At 37.2% G+C, this 23,205-nt stretch overlaps 7 protein-coding genes across 16 annotated transcripts; 4 read left to right on the top strand and 3 right to left on the bottom strand.

Moving 5' to 3' along the window:
- The first annotated feature begins 61 nt into the window (after positions 1-61).
- Positions 62-2,349, top strand: AT2G41550 (Rho termination factor). The gene is made up of 6 exons (NM_129718.5): positions 62-267; positions 369-441; positions 523-600; positions 673-860; positions 945-1,157; positions 1,238-2,349. Exons 2-6 carry the CDS (start codon positions 405-407, stop codon positions 2,147-2,149), a joined length of 1,428 nt encoding a protein of 475 aa, NP_181686.2. The 5' UTR covers positions 62-267; positions 369-404; the 3' UTR covers positions 2,150-2,349.
- GPDHC1 (6-phosphogluconate dehydrogenase family protein) lies at positions 2,000-5,389 on the bottom strand. 4 transcript variants are annotated; one of them, NM_129717.5, is made up of 7 exons: positions 4,958-5,351; positions 4,629-4,724; positions 3,780-4,442; positions 3,457-3,678; positions 3,131-3,378; positions 2,899-3,038; positions 2,326-2,704 (listed from the first exon to the last, which is right to left on the bottom strand). In NM_129717.5, the coding sequence occupies exons 3-7, from the start codon at positions 4,432-4,434 to the stop codon at positions 2,581-2,583; spliced, it is 1,389 nt and encodes a 462-aa protein (NP_181685.1). In that variant the 5' UTR covers positions 4,435-4,442; positions 4,629-4,724; positions 4,958-5,351; the 3' UTR covers positions 2,326-2,580. The 4 variants fall into 4 exon arrangements, with proteins under 4 accessions (NP_850352.1, NP_181685.1, NP_001325243.1 ...); NM_001036448.2 differs by having other exon boundaries at positions 2,333-2,704; positions 3,780-4,439; positions 4,958-5,117; NM_180021.5 differs by having other exon boundaries at positions 2,000-2,704; positions 3,780-4,724; positions 4,958-5,234.
- Positions 5,390-5,502: 113 nt separating this feature from the next.
- Positions 5,503-7,868, top strand: SFGH (S-formylglutathione hydrolase). The gene is made up of 7 exons (NM_129716.4): positions 5,503-5,951; positions 6,298-6,415; positions 6,503-6,550; positions 6,691-6,887; positions 7,065-7,163; positions 7,245-7,310; positions 7,400-7,868. Exons 1-7 carry the CDS (start codon positions 5,805-5,807, stop codon positions 7,577-7,579), a joined length of 855 nt encoding a protein of 284 aa, NP_181684.1. The 5' UTR covers positions 5,503-5,804; the 3' UTR covers positions 7,580-7,868.
- Positions 7,869-8,178: 310 nt separating this feature from the next.
- TPR15 (Heat shock protein DnaJ with tetratricopeptide repeat-containing protein) lies at positions 8,179-13,768 on the bottom strand. 3 transcript variants are annotated; one of them, NM_201930.1, is made up of 14 exons: positions 13,285-13,750; positions 11,803-13,189; positions 11,475-11,714; positions 11,049-11,178; positions 10,724-10,876; positions 10,406-10,644; positions 10,237-10,306; positions 10,080-10,086; positions 9,880-9,986; positions 9,772-9,775; positions 9,269-9,497; positions 9,052-9,130; positions 8,832-8,966; positions 8,220-8,694 (listed from the first exon to the last, which is right to left on the bottom strand). In NM_201930.1, the coding sequence occupies exons 1-14, from the start codon at positions 13,571-13,573 to the stop codon at positions 8,530-8,532; spliced, it is 3,234 nt and encodes a 1,077-aa protein (NP_973659.1). In that variant the 5' UTR covers positions 13,574-13,750; the 3' UTR covers positions 8,220-8,529. The 3 variants fall into 3 exon arrangements, with proteins under 3 accessions (NP_850351.1, NP_001324857.1, NP_973659.1); NM_180020.4 differs by lacking the exon at positions 9,772-9,775 and having other exon boundaries at positions 8,179-8,694; positions 9,269-9,501; positions 9,880-10,086; positions 13,285-13,768; NM_001336923.1 differs by lacking the exon at positions 9,772-9,775 and having other exon boundaries at positions 8,214-8,694; positions 9,269-9,501; positions 9,880-10,086; positions 11,803-13,202.
- Positions 13,769-13,850: 82 nt separating this feature from the next.
- On the top strand, positions 13,851-15,937 carry AT2G41515 (uncharacterized protein; the record flags this gene model as incomplete). The annotated part of the gene is given in 7 exon segments (NM_001336922.1): positions 13,851-14,100; positions 14,502-14,568; positions 14,674-14,767; positions 14,828-14,951; positions 14,969-15,115; positions 15,576-15,692; positions 15,851-15,937. 7 exon segments carry the CDS (start codon positions 13,957-13,959, stop codon positions 15,935-15,937), a joined length of 780 nt encoding a protein of 259 aa, NP_001323944.1. The 5' UTR covers positions 13,851-13,956.
- CKX1 (cytokinin oxidase/dehydrogenase 1) lies at positions 13,881-16,823 on the bottom strand. Of its 3 annotated transcripts, none has more exons than NM_001336920.1 (5): positions 15,943-16,703; positions 15,584-15,711; positions 15,235-15,495; positions 14,869-15,131; positions 13,881-14,782 (listed from the first exon to the last, which is right to left on the bottom strand). In NM_001336920.1, exons 1-5 carry the CDS (start codon positions 16,607-16,609, stop codon positions 14,374-14,376), a joined length of 1,728 nt encoding a protein of 575 aa, NP_001318403.1. In that variant the 5' UTR covers positions 16,610-16,703; the 3' UTR covers positions 13,881-14,373. The 3 variants fall into 3 exon arrangements, with proteins under 3 accessions (NP_001318403.1, NP_001324623.1, NP_181682.2); NM_129714.4 differs by having other exon boundaries at positions 14,082-14,782; positions 15,943-16,823; NM_001336921.1 differs by having other exon boundaries at positions 13,881-15,131.
- Positions 16,545-19,136, top strand: AT2G41505 (uncharacterized protein; the record flags this gene model as incomplete). Of its 3 annotated transcripts, NM_001336917.1 has the most annotated exons (5): positions 16,545-16,670; positions 17,390-17,578; positions 17,824-17,938; positions 18,367-18,426; positions 18,823-19,136. In NM_001336917.1, the coding sequence occupies 3 exons, from the start codon at positions 16,545-16,547 to the stop codon at positions 17,827-17,829; spliced, it is 321 nt and encodes a 106-aa protein (NP_001324962.1). In that variant the 3' UTR covers positions 17,830-17,938; positions 18,367-18,426; positions 18,823-19,136. The 3 variants fall into 3 exon arrangements, with proteins under 3 accessions (NP_001324962.1, NP_001324963.1, NP_001324964.1); NM_001336918.1 differs by lacking the exon at positions 18,823-19,136 and having other exon boundaries at positions 18,367-18,405; NM_001336919.1 differs by lacking the exons at positions 18,367-18,426; positions 18,823-19,136 and having other exon boundaries at positions 17,824-17,973.
- Between the last annotated feature and the right edge of the window lie 4,069 nt (positions 19,137-23,205).

Here is a 23,205-nt window from a genome sequence, read left to right as displayed (position 1 = left end):
GAGTGGTCCCCATGAGTTAATAAAACGGCTTAGTTTGGTATCCACGCGCCTCCGTTGGTTTATCCATTTGTAGCAAACCCGTTCACCGTTTGAACCGACCTCTTTCTCTCTCTCTACACTCTACTCTAAATACTGCAGAGTGTTTTGTTCGTCGCTTTCACTGCCAGCCTTTTTTTTTCTCTCTCTCACTAAATTCTCTCGCCGACCTTCTTCAAACCCTAGAAAAACGCTTAATTTCTGGAAGATCCATCGACGAAGCTCACAACGGTATGGTTAGAACTTTGGGTGTTCTTGTGATTGTGCTTCTTAGTGAGAATTGCTTTGGAGATTTTGGAAATGTGGGTGAAAAGGCTGATTTTTTTTTACAGAATGAATTTTGAGGCTTATCGTAGTGAGTGACCACCATGGATGATGATGATGATCTCTGGGGTCCGCCACGAGGTAAATCTGGTTGGATCAATTATGGTATCTACTGTTTTTTTTTTTTTTGGTCTTGATGATGCAAAGTTTGTGTTCTTTTAGTTTTTGTAGTTGTGCAAGACGATACCTTTCGTAAACAGACCGTACGTCGTTGTGAATTTTGGTTCGATTTCAGAACAGGTATACACTGGATTTTGGTTTAATTGTTGTTATGATTCTCTTTTGAGAACAATCGTTTGTTGCTTTTTTTAGATGTGCTCGAAGAAAATTTCCAGAACGAAAAGTATTGTGAGCTAGTTTGGAGGATATTGACAGAGAAGAAGAGGCAAGTTACTGAAATTGCTGAGCTTGAGAGGGTTTCAGTTTCAGTATCGGCTCAAAATGATACGGCTTCCTCTGGGAGTGGTGGTGACTTGCATGAGATAGACTCTTCTGATTCTGTAAGAGACTTTAAGAAATATTTGATTTTGATTTTGTATTCACTACAGATTTTGACTAGGAGTAACTTGTTATGTCTTCTACAGGATAAGACTCTCAGTACTACTCTTCCAGATTCTGATACTAGTTCTGCTAAACTGGCTCTTGATGACGACGAAAACACTTCTAGTATCAGCGATGCTCAGACTGCTCAAACTGTTCAGATCAGAGATTCTAGTAACGACGACACTGAAGATATAGAGCCTGAAACAAGATTGATGCCTCATGAGACAGCAGCTAATGATCCACTAACAGTTGAGGTCTGTCGAGTTTTCTTAATCCTTTGTCATGCATCCATGGGAATCTTGTATCATGGAACTTTGTGTTTTTTTTATGATAGGTTGCAGAAGATGCAGATACCTCTTCTAGCCCTGTGTTGGAAAGCAAGATTGACGAAGCTGAAGAACATTCTTGTTCATCCTTGGTTACTGACCAAGTCTTTGATCCTATAAAGCAAGCCCTCGAGAACAAATCTTCATCTGCTATAAGCCGTGAGAGTATTGGAGGTTCCACACTGAGACCATTGCATTTAGAGACCCGGGAGAAGGCAAATACTACAGACGAAGATGGAGATATATTGAAGGATCACCAGCAAAACGATAGCTTGCAAGACATTGTAACTGTTTCGGAACCTTTTACCACAGAGTCTCTCTTAGAAATGTGTGATGAACCGGACAAAGGCAGAGATATCCCATGTGGTGAGAGAAGCAAAAAATCACATCCTGAAGCTGTGGTGAAGACTGTAGTTAAAGACGAGCTGATCATAAGCTTGCTTACCGAGGCAAGAAAAAAGGCAGAGAGCAAGAATCCTGGGTCAGTCCTTATAAAGAAGAGACAGAGACAGTCTAATAGCAGTGACAATAAAGGCGCGAACACAAGTTTTATCAGAAACATCAAGCAGAAAGTACAAGGTGGAGCTGGTGAGATTAATATTGATCCAGTTAAAAACTCAACCCAGTCGACACCAAAGATCATCAGGGGTTCGAGTGTTCCCACACAGCATGCAGATTCGTTGTTGGATTCTTCCATGGACGGAAAAATCCAGAGAGGTGGAAAAAATGTAAGTGGCTCATTGATATCATTATCCATAAGTGAGTTGAAGAAGAAGACAGGCAAGGAATTAAGAAGCATAGCGAAGGATCTGAAAGTACAACATTACTATAAGCTCAAGAAAGAAGATCTGCTTCAACGGATAACCAATCAACTAAACCCCCAGTTAGCCGATTGTACAAAGCAGAGAATGGAGTCATAACCGATCTCAGTGGTATAGTTAACATTAGGCCTTACACAACAGTCCTTCTCTTTTGTTTCTTTGTCTCTATGGTACAACCACTAGCTTGAGTAATCATACGGAGGTTGCTTGGCTTTAGAGTGCAGCGTTTCAAATTAGTCTAAAGTAGAATGCTTATTGAGATAATGAAGTTGATATTTGCTTAGTAACTAAAATCTGTGTTTTCTTTCTTTTACTAAAATTGTTGGAGCAAATAAAGCTCTCATTGATCATAAAGAAAATGATACAGTACAAAGATTGCATTGACTCAGAGACTTAACAAGAATCCATTTTAAGTTATGACAGATGTGAAACTACCCCTTCCCATTAAAGCTATAATGTTTTGAATGAAGCATCTGCAGCTTGCAGAAGTAATTTATGTTGAATCTCTTATAAAAGCCATGACTGACTAATCAAGGCTGACCAAGAAGGGAAGGCCTGTAGAATGCATGGCTCTGTGCAATCTCAATACGGTCTCTGGGATCGTTCAATGTCTCATCCCTTAATGCTTGCAGAATGGCCTGAGTTGATTGTTCTCTGCAAAATAGAACAACAACAATTTTATTAGATAATAGAAGAAGCAAGTTTCAAGTGATTTGATGTCTCACAAAGTCCCAAGACATTCTTGAAAACTAGATATCTAACTTCCCATCATGTCACACCAAATCTGACTGAGCAAAGTTCAATATTTTTTGGAGAAGTATAAACTTTTCAGACTTCATATTATCTACCTTGTGATGAGTATCTTGTAAAGTGTCTTTAAAATAGGACATGATTCGACCGGAGCTACAGGTTTCTTCTCTTCAGAGGGCAATATACTTAAGCTTGATTGACTAAGCAATTGGTAAAATGCTCCCACTGCAGAAACACCCTATTCAACAAAAATCCCACATCCTCATAAGCAAAACAGATACCAAAACATTTCAAACTTCTTTCAAGGCTTTGTTCTAACAGATTAAGTACCTGAATCATTCCCTTGCCGCTTATGCTATCACCCATGTCTCTATTTATTTCACCCTTTGCCAGCATTTGACCGTACCATGCATTACGTCCTTTTAATAAGGTCACATAAGTGTCAGCTAGCAAAGGCCCTGCAAGTTTCTCAGGCTCTTCTGCTAGTAAATGAGTTATAAATATCATCTCAGATGTACAATGAGCAAAATACACCGACTTGCTTGTAGCGCTCTCGTTAGTGAGCGCCGCTACCATACCTGAACACAACAAGAAGGATCAAAGTGTGAAAACTTGATAATTATCACTCAAATCCGTGTCTACATACAGAAACTTACCAGCTCCAATGGCGTAGACATTCTTGAGACCTCCCATTACTTCATGTGTCACAAGATCACTATTGTCCCAAACAATGAAATGAGGTTGTCTTAAGAACTTAGCTAGTGGCTTCCTCCATTTAGCAGCTCCACAGATTCTAGCATTGGCATATTCCTTGTTGTAAATTTCAGCAGCAATGTTTGGTCCACCAAGATACAGGACATTGTCAATCGGCACACCAGCTACCACAAACACCAAAGTAAGAACCAATTCAAGAAAACTAAGCAAGATTGTGTCAATAGACTCAATATAAAAGGAGCAAAAGGAAGAAGAAAAAGCTTACTTGCTTGATGAATCATCTTTGTTGGAGTTATGATATGTGGAACTGGTTCAAGAGCAGTTTCAATACCCTTTGACAGAGAGATAATAATCGGAACCGTTATTCTCTCTTTCCAATACTTACTAATCTCTTCAAACACTTCACGTGTTTCAGTTGAAGGCAATCCATTAACAACAATATCAGCATCCCACACAGCTTCTTGCAGATTTGTCACAACCTTAAGAGGACAAAGCGGCGTATCAACCATGTTAAGACAAAACCCGTCTTTCAATATCTCATCAGCATAGAGTGTCCTATCACCAAGCCTTGCCTCGACATATTTCAGATAAGCACAGCGTCTTATCAATCTCCTCAAGATATCTTCCCTTGAATTGATCACTTCAAACAAATGTTCTGCAGTTTCTCTATCAACAGCTCTCCCAGCTCTTCTCCATATCCTGATCTGAAACTTATCCCTGAAACCTCCATAGCTTTCTTGAAGAAGTGCTGCAAAAACACTTCCCCAAGCACCAGCACCAACACTTACAATCCTTAACGGATCTTTTTCTGATTTCCCCAAAAGACGACGAAATTCATCAAGTTTCTCCTCCAAATTAAGACCAATATGATGAACAGACCCGTTTGATTGCAGACTCTTTGCCTCAATGCTTCCCACCATTCCTTCTTCTTATGGTCCACACACACAAGAAAGTTCAAACAAACCAAAGACAATAATGAACAATGACTAGAAATGATTTTTTCTGGTGGTTATGTAATCCACTACAGATTTATACTACATGGGTTTGGATCATATAGAACAAAGAAATCAAGTTGGATTTGAAAAGAAAAAAGAGAGACCAACTTGAGCATTACCAATCAAACCAACTCCTTGCTCCAAAAGAATCAATATTTTCTTGGTTGATTTTTCTCACCAAACAAAATTTGAGTTGTTTTGTGTCCTAGCTTCTTCTGTCATGTAAGAAATCAGACATTAATGCATAGATACCAAAAAATTCCTTTAAATAGTAATGCCACAAAACATGACACAATGCAGAGAAAAATCAAAGAAAGATTAAGGAATAAAATAAAGGAAAATTAATGGAATATCAAAAAAACAACTTTGTTAGCTCCGTCTTTGAGTTGTTCATCTACCAAAAGAAGACTGTCCAATAAAATAAAAACACAAGTCAAGAACAACAAACCTTTCGTGTCGGCAACCATAAAGAAGAAATCAAAATCAGCTCATGAGGATTGCCAAATCAAGAAAGTAAAAAACGCATGAGAAAGATTTTGGGAATCATCGAAAGCATAAAACTTTCATGCAGAAGAAGAGTTAAATTAAATAGACAGAGCAAAGCTTATGTGCAAGGGAGAGGAATGGACATAGGCATTGATGGGTACAGTTGGGGAAAGGGAGAGACTTTTTTGTAACATTATATTTTGGTTATGGGGATATTTAAGGGAAGGTGCCTAACTTCGGATACATTCATTAATGGCACATGAAAAAATTACTCCATCTTTTTTTGGTACCAGTCTTCTTCATCACCTCCATTTTTTTTGGTTTCTCAATCTGAACAACATTTATGAAATGGTTTTTTAGTTATACCGGCATTTATTATACACCGAAAACAAAACAAATAGATATACAAATTAATCAATAAATGGGTCCGCCGCAAATAAAAATCTATGCGTTATCTTCTGATGTGTCATGTATATATAAATGATTTGATCACCTAACAAAGACACACTTTGTACTAATGAAGTTGATTTTTACATTAAAGATGTTCATGTCACTATAATAAACCGGATTTGATTATTACATTAAGATACTCAAATCGGCCTTTCAAGACCTTTTAGTTGGGCCAGAAGTTTTAAGGAGATATGTTGTTGAATTATTTCTATGGGCTCTCTCGGATCCACTGTAGAAACCGATAGACCTCTCTCATTCGATCATTTCTTCTTCTTCTTCGTCTTCGCTGCAGCCTGCATCTGTTGTTTCTTCTAGACTTTGCAATCACAGAGATAGTGAGTGAGATAGAGAGAGTGATAATGGCGAGTGGACTAAGCGAGATCGGGAGCACGAAGATGTTCGATGGCTACAACAAAAGATACAAACACTTCAGTGAGACACTTGGATGTTCCATGACCTTTTCCATCTACTTCCCTCCTTCTGCTTCTTCTTCCCATAAATCTCCTGTATGCAATGATATTCCTTCTTCTTCATTACTTTGATCTAAATTTCTTGTTGTAGTTTTCACGATTCATGTTCTGAGGTAGAGATTTGATTGTTTCTACAGTAAAAAAGGGCTCTTTTGTGACTTTTCTCAAATTTTCACTCTTATCTTCACTCATCTGATTTCATGTCTCTAGTTTGAACCAAGTATTACTGATATTTGTGGGTTTCTCCCATATTGTTCTAAAGACGAAAACTTTAAGTTTTGCATGATTGTTTTTGGATTTTTTATTGCCTTGATTTCGTTGTGATGCCAAAACAACTGATTGGATTTTTGGATGAATGATTCTCCATGTTGTTGATTGACAGGTGCTTTACTGGCTTTCTGGCCTCACCTGCACGGACGAGAACTTCATTATCAAATCAGGAGCTCAACGTGCTGCTTCTACTCACGGCATTGCTCTTGTTGCTCCAGACACTTCTCCAAGTGAGCCAACACTATTTTCATTTTTTTGATTTATCATCTTCCCTTGATGTGTATTTTTAACACTCTGTGATGGTTTTGATATTGTAGGAGGACTAAATGTTGAAGGGGAGGCAGACAGTTACGACTTTGGTGTAGGTATGCAACGTTACATGCTTCTGGTTTGCATTTCACACACTTCTTTTTGTAGCTTTGGACCTATTGGTCTGGTCTTTAAGTATTCAGTTAATGATCAAGGGTGATAAAATATTCTTTCTTTCCTGTTTGATTTCGACTAGGAGCCGGATTCTACCTCAATGCTACTCAGGAAAAGTGGAAGAACTGGCGTATGTATGACTATGTTGTCAAAGAGTTGCCAAAACTCCTGAGTGAAAACTTTTCCCAGCTTGACACAACAAAAGCATCTATATCTGGACACTCCATGGGTGGACATGGAGCTCTTACTATATACCTGAGGAACCTCGATAAATACAAGGTATTCATTTCAAAGAGTTTTCTTGTGGCAATGCAATGTGAGTTAGATGCTTGAAACGTGGAATCTCAAATCTAAAGATAGATTGTCTTTCATGGTGGATAATGTGCTTGAACCAAATACTTGTTACTCCTATATCATTCTTTTAATTTAACCACTTCATCTGTGTAACATGTTCAGTCTGTATCTGCGTTTGCACCAATCACGAATCCCATAAATTGTGCATGGGGACAGAAGGCATTCACCAATTATCTAGGTGACAACAAAGCTGCTTGGGAGGTAAAACCAACCCAAACTAAAACCATTATCATAGTTCCTTTTCCCCAAATTTGATGCATTGTTCCTTTTGTAAATCTTCAGGAATACGATGCCACTTGTCTTATTTCAAAGTACAACAATCTTTCTGCAACAATTCTAATTGATCAGGTAAAACCCCTTTTACCATGTGTTTTTGCTGGTTTATCTGTCTTCCTTTACGTGGAGCCTGAACCATCTTTGCTTCTACCTATATATAGGGAGAAAACGACCAGTTCTACCCTGATCAGTTATTGCCCAGCAAGTTTGAGGAGGCGTGCAAGAAAGTGAATGCACCGCTCTTATTGCGCCTCCATCCAGGATACGACCACTCCTACTATTTCATTGCCACCTTCATCGAAGACCACATTAGTCACCATGCTCAAGCCCTTGAGCTATAGCTCACTTCATCTGCTTGGAAACCGGCTTTGGGTTTGTCCAAGTATTAGTATCTCAATAAAGCAAGTGGACTTGTAATGTTTTATGTTCAATAACTCCCCTGTGTGCTCTTTTGTCTACGATAATAATAAGAAAATCATCTTTGCTTCATATCATACCTCATTCAACGAGACACGAGAACACATAATGTATAAGGCAAGAGTCTTTTAAATACAAAGATAGTGTCTCCTTGACCAGTCTTAGTAGGCCAAAAAAAGGGCCAATTTTGGACCACATGAAGACTCAGATAAAGGACTGTCGGCATGAAAGAGCGTTTTGATTTGTTAGTATGGTAAGACATAAAAGTGTGGGGACGAATAAATTGTACTATTCGACAAAAGAAGAAGGCTTCAAATTGAAAGAATTCATTAAGGTCATTCAGCAACAGCACTAATCTTAATTATTATTGAGTTCCTTTTCTGTGTGTTTGTCAAATTATGACTTTCATGGGGGTCCAAATAAGATGAAATAGTATGAAGAGGTAGAGCATCCTTAACATTTTTTCCTTTTTCTGCTTGAAAGTGGCTGCATGATGAAACTTGGCATGTTAATAACAAAATTAGGCATGACAAGCACCTTTACGATAGATTATAGTAATATGTTCAGACCAATTCAGGTTTCTCATTTATTTGATCTTTTGAATGTATTACAACTTACAAACACTATAGTCAGTAAAAGCAAACAAACTTTTTTTCAGTTACTGTGTAGTTGGGTCACAGCCTCGCAGTAATTCCCCTTTTCACCATTGAAGCAAACAATGTAAGCTGGTATCATTTGCTGTATTGATGTGTAGCGGACCTTTACACTTCACAACCTCTGGAATAACACCTGGGAGGAACCCAGTGGATCCCTTTTGCTTATGCCACAAAAAGTACTGCGTTCCTTTTGCTACGCCACCAAGAATTTTAGCCTTCTACCACCAAGAAGGCGTGTTTTGGTTTGTCCTCCAACTGTCCTTCCAGTATCGCCTGCTTGTCTGATATGGAGGGCTACTTGCTTCTGCAGCCTTTCTGCTCCTGTAGCTTTCTCTAGATGCCCTGGCTTTTCTAATTTCTTCCTCAAGTTCATAATCCGACCTCTGTTACAACAAAAACCTGATCAGTAACCATTTCTGTGCGGCAGGTCCTAGGATGTTCTATTCCTAGTAAGTGTTCATAGGGGACAAACATGAATCGCATTTTAAGGTTTAACAGCATAATAGGCGAGAAACCAAACCTTAGTTGGGTCAGAAAGAACTGAATATGCCTCTCCAATCATTTTGAAGAGCCTATCTGCACCCTTGTGAACCTCTTCTAATATCTCCTTCAACCATGGTCCTTCACTTTCGCTTCTGACAAGAATCTGTGCAGCCTGAGTCCACACACATCAAAGAGAACACATCAGCTGATTGAAAATAATGATTTGGATCATTATCAGTAAGTAAAACACAGATTACTTTGTCTGGGTGATGTCTAAGAGCTGCTTTGCGGTATGCCTTTTTGATATCAGCAGCAGAGTCAGATGTCTTCACTCCCCTGCAAATTAGCAAAACGAGAACAGAAGATAGCCTCAATATGAGCATACAATTATACTGAATATATGTATAAAATAAATGATAACCAGGTCTCCAATAATATGAATGTGATAATTGACTTTGTCAAAAGTGAGCATACATGATTAGGAAGAAATCCAGATGAATTCCCTCTTTAGATTTTTCTTCCATCACAGACAACCGTTGACGGGCCTGCTTTAGTTCTTTCCTGCTACTTGCACGATCGACAGATGTCTCTGGCGTTTTTGTTTTATCACTTTGCTTTACGAGAATGCTGATAAGTCTCTGGAGATCACTAGCTGCTTGATCATAGTCTCTGATCATCTCATGTAATGTGGCTCTCCTGGAAACTGCCTGAAAATGGAAGCATGAGTCATGTTGATTTTTTTAATGAAACCTCATTCTTAGAAAGTGATGGTTACATGCTGCTTCAGTCCTTGCCACATTTCAAGAAAATGGACTATCCATCTCAAATGTGAGAAAATTCTTGGAAGAAGCTCTATACGGCTAAGCAGGAGTGTTCTTATTTGAGAACTTGAAAGATTTATAATATTTTCTTATTTATGACTAGAGGAAAATATTGTTTTCGGAAGATGGGTATTTCACAAACGAATCTTACTGCACCTGCCTATAGCAATTCGAATACAAAAGTTTATAAGCATTCAGTTTTAGCTCAGATGGTTCATGCGAGCATGTTCACAAGTTAAAAGCAAAAGAAAGATTACGATATACCTTTGTGTAGTTTTCATCAAGAGCCATGGCAAGACTACAGTCGGCAATTGCATCAGCAATTTGAACTAGGGCCTGATTAGCAGCCGCACGATTGCAGAAGCAAATTGCTGCAAAAGGGCGTGAGTCAACATTTCTTGATAGTGCAGCAGTATACTGCTCTACTGCTTCCATATACTTTCTGTCCCGAACAGCTTCATTACCTGCGTTCTGTAATCACAAAAGAAAACTTAGGCAAATGTAATCAACGCATAAAAAAATATTTTATTCAACAAGGAAGCATAATGAAGGATTGTATCAGACCTGTTGATGTTAAAGATAGAAATATGAAGAATCCCTAAGTTCTAACATAGAGCATACCTTGTAACGTAAGAGTTCAGAAATGGTGGCCACTAAAGAAGCTGGTGACTCACGACACTCTTCCTGATTTCTGGGGAGCAAATCGTACATTTTCAGTTAGGATAACAGATGAAGATAATGCATACATGACAATAAATTCATTGTTGCAGAACATAGAAAAAGTGTTTACTCATTGCAGGTATATTCCACTTGCTGTAACTTTTCTAATATATCAAGGGCCTTCTCAAGGTTTCCCAAGTAGAAGTGCGACTTGGAAATTTTGTTCCATCTCCAAACTATTAGCGAGTGATACGTAGACCCTAATCCATTAACATTTGTCGTCCCACCAATCCCTGCTGAAACAAAATTCCTCTCAGCAGTCTGAAGGGTATTCTCACAAAGCTCAATAACTTCTTTATATCGTCGGATCTGCAGGATTGACATAGAAGATCATGCCCACTGAAAGCAAAGTTTAAATTTTGAGAAGTGAAAACGAAAGGCTACTCACCATAAATAGGGCCTCGGCCTTCATTTGAAGCAATTTATCTGAGCATGAACTAATTGATAAGGCATTGGCAATTGGAACCAATGCGTCAGATGCGCCATCAGGTGTTCTCTTTTCCAAAAATATGGATGCACAGCTGGTAAAGTCAGCTACCCTCTGCAGGTAAGTAAAATAAAAATGTGTTCAATAAGACAATAACAGAACTATGTGCTGATTCAGCACATTGTTCGCAAAATTAACATCCAATTATATCTTAACTGATAAAGTATAAAACAATTTTGACTAGACCATGGTAGAACAATAAAAAAGCTGAGAAGAGAATGCATACTTGAGCCTGTTGTAAACCTTCAGCTGCTTCTATAGTAGTTCGTCGATCCAAGCAGACACTAGAGGTGGATTTCATGCATTTATTAAAATACTGCACTGCTGATCCAAGTTCCCCCAGCACAAGATGACAACTAAAGCAAACATAGAAGAAAAAATAAATAACATAATTATTGATTTTACTAGATACACAGTGTGAACATTATTTCTTAGATATAGACTTTCTTGGCCACTGCAAGAAAATTCGTATCTAAAACCTTAGCAGACGGGATTTACTAAATTCAAGCTATAAAGCTTAAGCAAAAAAAAAGACAAATTGACTTGAGGTGAAACAATAATTTCTGGACATAACCTATGTTCCTTTATTCAACAGATATGATTCATATGAATCATAACCAAACAACTCTGGAAAGGTACGCCTTAAACTTACTTTGCAGCTCTCATATACGCTTTAATGTAGCTAGGATCAAGTGAGGCAGCCATCTCACAGTCGCTTATAGCCTCCCTCAATCTTCCAAGAGAAATCCGTGCTGCGGCGCGGTTACCATAGCAAAGCGCAAGAGGCTTCACAGAGTATTCTGAATTATCTTTTGACGGAGAAGAATTAATACCATGTGTGTAACATTCCTCAGCTTTAGACATATAACCATTTTTGTAGGCTTGATTTCCCCTGATACAAACAATTACATCTCTCAATTCTGAGAAAGAAAATATTCAAAAAGGGCCAATGTTGAAGCTCTTGAGTTAGTATATGATACCTTAGTCGCCAAACCTCACAGACATCAGGCATCATCGATGTGGAGCCCGAGTCCTGTTTGGCTTGACCTGTATTCACAGGTTGATTCTCTTGATTGTTTCGCATGGTGGCATTAAGATTGCTTTTCGGCAAACTGTTGTTAACTTTCCTCCTATATTTCTTTACAGCTTGAAGCTTTTTATGTCGTATTGTTTCCTGAGAGGTGGACGCTGAGAAAGAAAAATTCGGAATACAAGTACTCCCATGATCCTCTGCCGTGAAGAGAGATGAATCCCTGGCTGACGCAACCTTAAAGTCATTGCTAGAGCGGGAATCAATATGTTCTCTTGAATGTGATGGTGCCAGGGGAGTTTCTGTTGGAAATTGATTGCTCGTTTTGTCACCTTGATAAGGAGAATAATCCATGGGTGAGCAATATCCAGGGGAATTGAGTTTTTCTTGAGCCTCAATTCCCTCAGCAGTTTGACCATTGCATCGATCTGGCTCACCCTGTTTCATTTTTTCCTTAACTTTCTTTGATCTCTTGTCCTTGGACGAACGATTACTTCGCGCATGTACTGGATTTCTGTCTACTTCTGGAAACAGACTGTCCTTAAGCAACGAAGGATCCCATTCAGGTACTTTGAAATCATCAAAGAATGTTTTTGTAGCAAAGCTAGTGTTTGTTAAGTTGTTTCCGTAGGTGGTCTGGGAATGAAAAGTGGGGTTTTCACCCGACGCATTATTACTTTGCTGAAAACCATTGGAACTGAACGAGTATGGCTCTGATGTCGCCGCACCTTCTTTACATATAGGATCAACCTTTCCAAAGCTACTAAAAGTAAATACAGGTGTCTTATTGGATTTGCTTGCTTCCTCATAGTCGCTGCCACCATGAACTCTGGAATCACTGATATTAAGCTTCTCCATGTCAGCAAGCAGGTTCAATTCAGGATCATCCCTATTTTTACCATGAGCATATTGTACACTGTTAGACTTGCTACAAGATTTACTCGCTGATGCCTTGTCCATGCCATTCTGTCTTCGAAAAAACTCCTTGACAGCATCTGGATTCTCAACACTTTTCCAGCTTCCGTTAACACCACCATCAAACCTAAATCCATTTGTGGCATCAAAAATTGTGCTCTCACTACACGGTCTGATGTTTTCCCGATCATTATCAACCTTTCCCCTAACTCCATTTGAATGTTCTTTAATGGATTCCGAATCCAACTCAGAGTCCCCTATAGGTGTACTAAACTCCTCTTCATCAGACAAAGAAGCTATTGTGGCATTGCCTGGACTAGATTTTGCACCAGAACTGTTCCCACTAGCTCCAAAGACAAAACATTTATCCCCAGGTGATTGGCCAGCATCTCTATCATTCCCACTGTTCATATGAAGACTACCTACAGAAACAAACTAAACCAATCAGCTCACAAAATATCGAAACCCGGATCTTCAATGAAATCAAATTCGGCACAAATGCAACAAAAAAAAATACCTTTACCCGGCGGCGCAAACGGATTGAAACCTGAGAGGATCTCGCCGGAAAAAGAAGGTTTTTTCACCTCTCTTCCGTTCTTCCTCAATTTCACGAGCCTCGGCTTGTGTCGAGTCTTCGTGGTTTGTCCTGAACCAGCTCCAAATCCGAAGGAGAACGAAGAGCCCATGGTTCGTTGATCGTGAGAGTGAACACTCTCCGGAAAAAATGCAGAGAAATTTTCCATAGGGTTTAGAACAGAAGAGACTTTTTCAACCGGAGACCCAATCTCCACCGCCGCAGGAGACATCCAAAAATTGGATTCTTTCAAAATAAAAATCAAAAATCGAAACTTTAGGGCTTAAGGAAAGGAATCTCTCGGGGAAACGAATCTGGTCTTGCGTGTTGAGGTGAAGTAAGAGGAATGTATATAGCTTCTACACAGTACCGTTAGGGTTTTTGGGATTTGCTTATTATTATTACCAACGAAGAAGAAGAAGAAGTAATATTAATGAAATAAATAAACTTTGTTGCGCCATTTTCTTCAGGAGCCTCTGCTTCGCCTGACCGCCCAGCAAAAAATAAAATAAAAATATACACACACGTGTGTTTTGTTGCTTCACGCGTGTGACAAACGAAGTGAAATTTGAAATCACAATCTGAAGAGAGAAAATAATCTCGTCGTGACTATTCATGGCGGAAAGGCGCCAAATTTCTGCCATCTTGATGAGAAATTGGGATAATCGTTGTTGTTTCAGTACAAAAATCGATTGGAAAAATCGTAGCTTGGCTCCATTAACGAGATTCGTGGACCCAATTGAGAATCGATTCTTCAAGGTAAATCGCTTTGCACCCAGAGTTCTGATTTGGTGATTTTTTGAGCTATTGTAATTTGTTTGCTTATAGTAGATTTAAAAATGATGTTTTTTGAGTTTTTGGAGCACCAAAAGTAATGACACTGCGTAGGATTTTTATGGAGATCCTATACAATTGTCCCAATCTGTTTCAGACTGTAAAATTTGTTGTTCACCAAAAGAAACAAAAAAGAAAGAATTTTTCACTTTCTTGCTGCCTAGCCTGAGCGGTTACAAGGACGGACACAGGAAACTTTTATACAGTTCTAGGTTTCGGCAGTATTGATGCGTAATGGTACCTTTGAGGACTTCCTGTTGCCTTTGACTTTGCGAGTTGGATGGGAGATAATTTTCCTGTTGTCTTTTGGAATATTCTTTGGCCAGGTGCTAGAATCGCTAGAGGGTCGTAGGCTTGTTTCCTCTGTGCAAATGTTTCCCATCTTTTGCCAAAGTGTGATTTCCACTCTTTTTGAGTTTCATAATGGGGCAAATACTGCTTCACGTTGAGGTTTGCTGCTGCGCAGAAGTTCATAACTCTTTGGTTTTGTTTCAAAAGGTACTCTAGATCGTTTTTCCCTGAGGAATTTGGCACTGCAGAGGGGAGAAAGGCTACGAGATAGAATATATCTTCATTTGGAGTTATCAAAGATGTATGTTTCTTCCACCTGAAACCACAAAATGTTGGATATGGTTAGTAATTTATGTTTCAGAATCACTGGACGCATTTGCTTTTGGCATTTTGCTCACTTACTTGGATTGATTGACTGGATAAATAAGGATAGGACCGTTGTTGTTGCTTGTGAGAATGTTGTTGAAAACTTCTGTAGCAAATTGGTATATGCTGCTCTTAGGAATCAGGAGATTCAGCCAGGGATGTGGAACCTCCCATAAACCCTTTGCTCTTAGTTTTCTCTCTGCGATATGCACGCGATCCAGAAACTCGATATATGGCACTTCAGATGAAAACAAAGTGGATGGAATATAATTTAACTCTGAAAGTAACTTGCCAGTTTCCTGCACGGCAACCATTCATTATGTTAGTAGGCTAGTAGCCAACGGTTGATTTGGAGCTCTCTGTGGAAACTAAGTCTAGTTATATATTGCTTTCACATCTTACCTGATCCATAGAGCTAGCTTCTTCTGGGTTGAAATATTTGACCACTTCTAGGCAATAAAGAGTTTTCCCATCTGACTTGAATCTGCTTGCCTGTGTGGAATCGTTGGGACTGAATGACGATCGCCAATTATTGAGAAGGTCTGTTCTATTGATTATCACAAATCCTTCAACGTAATCAAAAGTTTTCTCCTTCGAAATCAGATATTCTTGGTCCCTTGAAAATGCAGAAAAGTCAGAGTAGAGTACCCTGATCCATTTAACCTATTAAAAGTTATTTGACTGTGTCAGGAAAGTGGTTCTTAGAATCATAGCGTATATTGTTTGAACTTTGTTCAAGATAGAACTTTACCATATGCGGTGCTGGTTCAAGAGAGATCCGTGCCCGGGTGATTATGCCAAACTGTCCAAGCCCGCCAAGAACACTGAAGAAAAGTTCAGAATTCCGCTTCTCAGAACAGGTTACGACTTCTCCTTTCCCTGATTAAATATTGGAAATATATTGCTTATCAGTTGTTTGTTTTTATAACTTTTTTCTTGGTGCAAGTTACAATTGTGTGTTGCATATTTCACATTTGTGCCTATGCACTCTTGTTTTATAGTCAAAAATTATTTAAAGTCGTCAGTGTTTTTGCTCATGAAGAGATGGATATTCTTTACAGGTGCATATTTTTTTGAGACTACCGCAGAGATAAAGCATGAATGAAATACCTGTAACAATCTCTAGCTGGTAGACGTTGTTGATTTGGGGTCCATGCTTGAATGCTTGACCGCTGATTCCAGCATTAGATAGTGTACCTCCAACGGTCAAATGAAGGTAGTCTGTCCAGGACTTTGGTGAAAGACCGTATTTTAGAGTCTCGCGTAGAATGTTTATCCATATTTCACCACCTGAGACATCAACATATGGTTGCTTCCCCTTATAAATCCTGATATCAGGACTTCGAAGTGACTCCATTTTGATGACAACACCTTGATGAGCTAGAGCTTGTCCTTGAAGCGAGTGACCATGGCCTCTAGCTGCTACTGTAAGATTTGAGGTGGAGCCCAGATGTACTATATGCTTCATCATCGATGAAATATCAAAAACTGACCTTGGATGTAGAATTGCCAAAGGTGGTAACTGGTATCTGTTGCCAAAGTCCTTGGCCACATTGTGGACATCGTCGAAGCTTATATAACCCTCCAAATCTAGTGAAACTAATGAGGAACGAATATCTGAAGGATTTGAAGAAGGTAATTCTTTTGGGGTACTAACAGAATGATTGGAACAAAGATTGGTTCTACCTGGTATACAGCTTAGAACCAAGATCATGAAGATTCCGAGGAAAGTCTTGTTGTTTTGTCTATGGAACCGTAAGGATGAGGTCAATCCCATTTCTACTTTGTTGAGAGAAATTGCAAAGAATAAGAGGCGGAATGGTATAAGAGAAGTAGAGGTAAACTTGAGGTTTAGAGTACTACTCTGAGGGAAAAAAAAAAAGAGGTAGAAAGGGGAATTTAAAGGAAAGGTTTTAGGCGGTACAGTCATATACTTGTGTTCACTATATAGCTGGATTGCCATTACTTTTTGTCTCTTGCTGCAAATTAAGATATCTTTGTGACGTTTTTAATTAATTTCTTGCATATTATATAGTGTGAAAGTTACTAGAAAAGTATTTCTAACTTCTATTTCTCATCTTTTTTATGGTAGGTTAGTAATTCACATCGCGGGTACATACATTCTCTCCCTGCCAAGATTTACTGCATAATAGGTAAAAACTTTATTTTACTGCATAGTTATTACTTGTTATTATTTTGTCTTTTGGCTAAGTTTATTGTCAGAGCATGTACACTAGGGCCCCTACTTGGGTCTCATGGTACTTGAGCTCAGTTTAAGAGAAGACAATCTTGCCCACCACCCTCTACACTGGTAAACTCTATTGGATCATGCTTATTGGGACCATTTTGCATCACTTGATCCTGTCAGTTCTTGCAGTATATATAAATTTGACTATAAAGCTTGGAAGTAAGTTACCCCTTAGGACCAAACATCAGCATCGGCTACTCTTCTTTGCAGGATGGATACAGAGCTGTCCTAAACACATGTTGTAACCTAGCATTCCTTTTTTCATGATCTTAAGAGAGAAAATAATCGTGTTGTGTATACATATTTTAGGTCTCCCTGGTGACGTTCATGTGTATCCTCTCTTGCCGTAAATTGCTTAAGAAAGGAAAAAAGTACCACAGCTGCATGTGGAACCGCTTTGCGTTATCTCAGTACTACAGAAATCTCAACTTTCAGCATGACATATTGAACAGGGCATATAAAAGTTTGATGTTCTTATTGGTGGTCCTGATAGACCAAGTAAGGCCTTATCATGATTTTTCTTCTCCAGTAAATTAGATCTTAGTTGGAGGTGATATGTGTTCTTTGCTCAGAATTATCATAAAAAAGGAAAATTCATAAAAAGATGTGCAGAAAAATAGATACCACTTTGTGCTACTTGCAATAAATAAACATAGAAGATATGATGTATGTATAGTGTTAACTTGTGGGTATGTGTTGTTTCTTCCAATAACGTCATGTTCTGTTTTTTGTGTGATTGAAAGATGTAGGGGCCTCGCCTACATAGTCGGGAAAAATGGAAGCAAAGGCTGAAGAAGATGGTAATGTGGAGTGACAGTTTGAACAAAGGAGGCATTACGAATAAATATAAATGAAAAGGTATTGATATTGCTTATTGGAATAGGAGAGTGTTGAAATTGTAGACTGATATGTTTCATTCTTTCTTCTACTTTTACTTTCTTTTTTAGTAACATTAAGTGGCTACCATCCAACAAGTAGAGTCTTAGGATATAATGACTCAAAGGAGTCTATGAGAGCAAAAAGTTTACAGTAACCAATTATGTCAATAGATTTGCAGTGAATAACTACCCTTCGTCGTGTATCTGTCTTATGTGACTTTTGTGTGCAATGAAAACCAGTGGCCTAAACATTATTACTCCTTTTTCATGACTAAAGAAGCAACCTTTAATTGTTCATTGTTACATTCTATTTTCTGTTTGCTTTATTGTTTTTTTTATATTTTCATGATTACATTGTCCCAATTATTGGGGGCATTGGCTAATTCACCTTTGTTATTGTAATCGTAGCTCACAATACCTTGGTCGCTCTAGTGGACAAATACACAGGAGAAACATTTTTCTTCTCATGTAAGTAAGATATACTTTCTTCTATATTAGACACATTGATAACAGAGCATTTTAGTCTAGTTTTCGTATTAAAAATTCAGAGTATATCGGTTAATATGAATGATGTATCTCCTATTTCTTGTTCTAGAGAATCAATGCATCATCAAAGAACACCATGAATTTCATGTAGACCCCAAGTGAATCCCTTTCCGTACAGCAACATTATTGACACTCTATAGATTTAGTGGCACAAAGTTGTTGGTTTTTTCTTTGTAAAGGTTTATTGTTCTGTGTGTGGATTCTTTTTAGTTGTTTATTTCAAACTTGTCGAGTTTTTGCAGGTCTCATTGTAGTGTCACTTTCCACTTAAAAGTTTCTTTATATTTATTTTTCCTTTCCTTTTTCTAAATTTCACAGGTAAATCGCCGTGAAGATTGCAATAAGTAGATAGTTGGGCATTAAGACTGTTTAGATAGCATCATGATGAGCACAATATGAAATATTAAACTACCACCATTGCCGCAGAAATAAGGTTAAACTCCACAAAACGTATTTAATCATTACTCTATGTATGTGATACATGTATCTTATTTTTCTTGTCTCTCACCATTGTAAATTGTTAGATATCTCAATTTCAAGTTATATAGAGAGAGGTAAAGTAAAGAGAGAAAGAAATGGTCCCAAGATAGAATGTCGAGGTGGTGATTTGTGGAGTTTGAGCTCATTGGCTAGTTCGTTGACATTAGGTTTCAATTGTCTTCAATTATTTTAGAGATACCTTTTGCTGCAGTGATGGGTTATTATCTTTCTTTCGTTTCAGAAAACTATATGTCTCCTTCTTCTTCTTTCCCCTCCATTTTTCCTCTTAAAAGTTTTTTAAAATTTTATTTTAGGATTTTGAACCTACTTACCAATTTGCCTATATAGCTTGTGTTGTATCACCCGTGAAGAAACAAAAAATGTTGTAGACCCTATGAGTTCCATTATCACCAAAGAAATATTAGTTCTTATTTCATTTGGTTTTGGTTAATTATTGCAAAGAAATCCTGCAAGCAAATCTTCAACATATGCTTTTTACCTATATAAAGTTGTCAATTTACTATTTAGGGTAAGAAGACAAATAATGTTGCTATTTAGGGGAAGAAAACATATTAGTTTGTCTATTAATGAATGTGTTTTAGCATGTTAGAATTTAGCGCAAAATGTTCAGAACATTCACTATATACAACTAGTCTTTTCTACTTTCTTTTACAAGTTGTACATTGAGAAAACAATCTTATAATTTGATGTAAATATCTTGGAATTTTCTTGAATAATGAGTCTCATTGGCCAAACCTTTCATCAAAGACCTTAGCTACTAGCTAGGACATATTTATGAGATCGTAGTTATTAGATTTACATGTGAAACAAATTTCAAAAAAGATTCCACTTTTTGTGTATAAAACATTATTATTTTCAGTTTTTTCATATAATATTTTTGCAAAAATGTAAAGTGAAAACACTAACGAAGTTTGATAAAGATTTGTGAGTAAGAGTAGGTGTTTTATTTAAACAGTTATGATTGGTTTTCTTTTTTCGCTATGCTATAATCACTGTAGAACCTTAGCCCCATAGGAGTAATCGACAACAACTATACTAACCTTTTCCCGAGCGCGAGAACCATTCATTAAGATTTGTTCCGAATATCTAACGATCATATATAATAAACATAGCACTTGTCCTTTTCTTAATAAGATATTCAAAGGCAAAAAACTATAGCATTTGATGGTTTTGTTGGAGGATCAAGAAACCAAATGAAGACCAATTGTGTGAACAAAAGAATGCTTTTATATATTAATAATAATTTATGTGGTTTTAGTGCAACGCATCATATTATATATCTAATCACCTTTTTCTCTTGTCTTGTGGATGAATAGATATTTTATTATGTTTGTATGAAGGGTGGTTATAAATCCAATTTCGAGTGTGGATCTATATCAACATATTAGGGCTATAAATCCAACTTTCGAGCGTGGATCCACATCATGAATACACGGTTTTGAACTTGTCATGGCACGTTCATCTATATCTATAAATAATCCACGATCTAGCGTTTAGATGCTAGGTATATTTGAACGCGAATAAAAACAATGATCGAGAGGTTTATGACACTACAAGTTTACGAGCGTAATTATATCTTAAAACAAACTACTACACTACATATTATGTTCCTTGTGTTTCCTTTTTTTCTTTTTTTTCTAGATATGGAATGAGAGCTAAAAAAAATATAAGATCGTTGTTTCAAAATCATGATGAGACAAACCAATTCTATTCTTCATCTAATTATGATTTTTTTTCCCATTGGGTGAAATGTATTTGGATCCGAAGATATTATAATTTCAATAATATGTTGGCATAATCTCTTCCTAAATCATATTATGTGGTCGGGATTACAAATCTAATGGGCTCCATCCTGAATTTCATAGTGGTATGACTTGTGGGGAAATATTTTTTTTTTTTGATAAAGTATCTTGTAAAGTTATAATTGTATATCTTAAAGTTAGAACTTCAAATTTCATAGCCAAATGGTTGCAGTCTATTGGTTTAGTAATACAAGTCAAATCAATAGATACATCTATTTTCATACCAGATAATTGACATAATAAATTTCAAAATTACTCGAAACTTTGATTACTAGCTAATAATAATAACTGGTTTGAAGAAAGTATGAAAAAGTAGCCAAATGGTTGCAGTCTATTGGTTTAGTAATACTATTAAAATCTTTTGAGCAAATTTGATATCTACATAGATATCTCTAACATGGTACTGGAAAAAATCACACGTTTTGAACACAATTTTATGTATTTAAAATTGCCTAAAATCTCTGTTTGATAAATTAGGTATATCTTAAACCAAAGATAACATGTAACAGAAATTACACGTCTTGTCAGTAAAAATCTAAAAAGTATTTAAGTCCACCTCTTTGCTATTTTCTTAATTTTCATTGTCAATACTAACAAGTATATGAAAACTTTGACACTTATGTGCGGCAACTAGTCATGAAGGGGTATATGAAAACAACAACTGAGTTTTTATTTAGTAATATATATCACATGTGGCAGACACTTTCCCTTTCATAAGTTTGAATTTTGGATACAAAGTAAAGGGGGAAAAAAGGTTTGAAAGGGAAACGAAGGCCAAGGCCAAGTGATCCCCTTAGATTAGTGACAATGACCATCTTCTGCATGCGCAGCTTCAAGATTTGAGAAACTCTTACATCACTAAGAAAGCTACATCTCTACACAGTTAGAGAGTCTTCTTCAACAACTCAAGAACTGTTTTAATGTCTTAGAGACTCAATCAGTTTGTGACAAATCAGTCTCCTCTGGACCCTTATTATGAAGAAACAGCCAAATAGATAAGCATACATTTGCATAAAGTTTGTAACACAATCATTTCAGAGGCATAATGTTACACCCCATATAACAAGTTTTGTCTATACAATTAAGGTGATGAAACTATTAGATTAGACTTAAAAATAGAATAAAAACAATGATCATATCATATGTGAACGAGTAATTTAAAGCCAAGCTTGTGTGTTAGTGGACACAAATGATAATAGTAAAAATGAGGAATAATATTAAAAATGGAATTATCAATAAGTACCTCGTAGAACAATTTCTTATGGAGTAGGGACACTTTAGAAGATACGCTGTGAGTGCTTTTCTGAAAGAACAGTGAAATAAAGAGGCAAAATTTATTAATAAGATTCAAAGTATAGAGCATCTTTGCAATTAAGTTCAATGAACTAGCAAGTAAATCTTTGAAATCTCCATCTTAGGATTAAGATAAGTCATTCAAAACAAGGAATGATTAAGCATCAAAGTTCCAAGTATTTCAAACGATAGCGACAAGTGAGTTATTGTCTATAGAGGGTTATATAAAACATAGAAAAAGGGTTATCTTCAAGCTATCTTCACGTGGTAAGTGGAGCCATTTCCTCACCCACTGCACTAGATAGAAAGTAAGTAACAAACACGGGGAAGAAAAGGACTTGAGATAACACGAAAAGACATCTAAATGACTTAGAAATATTGAGCAGACAAGATTTAGGAACCAGAAGTAGTAGAAGAAGTTGAAGAGCAAGTCTTAGTGGCTGAGCTTGAAAGTCTCAACAAAGTGGAACCACTTTTTGGGAAAACAATGTCACAGGCCATATGAAGTAAGGGACCCCTCCTCTAAGCCATGCCTTGGCTTGCGCCACGTGGAATCTAATATGATATGGTAGGATCAATATCTTGAATCTTAGACTGACTCATTTGACTGATTGATAGATACCATTCACCAAAAAAAACTAACTACACTGTCTGAGAAAAAGATTGTGGGGTTGGCCAACTTTTGAAACATCAGAAGAAACCAACACTGTGGAAAAAAGAAACTGTGACTGAAAGTAAAACAGGAGCGGTAACAGCAAGGTTCAAGATTTCGTGTAACTTTTTGTATGCCACGTTACGGATTTATGTTGGAACATTGTCCGAATTAGCTACTCTATCGGAACATTGTAGAAAGGCTAGAAGTTTCTTTGTTCAGGTGTGATGCTTATAAGAGAATCATATAAGAATATTCGAAAACAATAAACTAAAATTGTGAATCGGTTGCTCTAGGTGTAGGGCTGGAATGAACCAAAACTCACTCTTATTTGTATTGGTTTGAAGACACTGATGATTTCCTTCCCTCCTTAATTAGATCTCTACTTTATTAATCTATCATGTTACAAAATATTCGTTTACTATAGTCTATTGTAGATAGCAAATCACTTAA

Source organism: Arabidopsis thaliana, chromosome 2 (genome assembly GCF_000001735.4).
Source record: "Arabidopsis thaliana chromosome 2, partial sequence".
Taxonomy (NCBI): Eukaryota; Viridiplantae; Streptophyta; class Magnoliopsida; order Brassicales; family Brassicaceae; genus Arabidopsis; species Arabidopsis thaliana.
The sequence above is the reverse complement of the archived record's forward strand: the minus strand, read 5'-3'. Positions and strand labels throughout refer to the sequence as shown.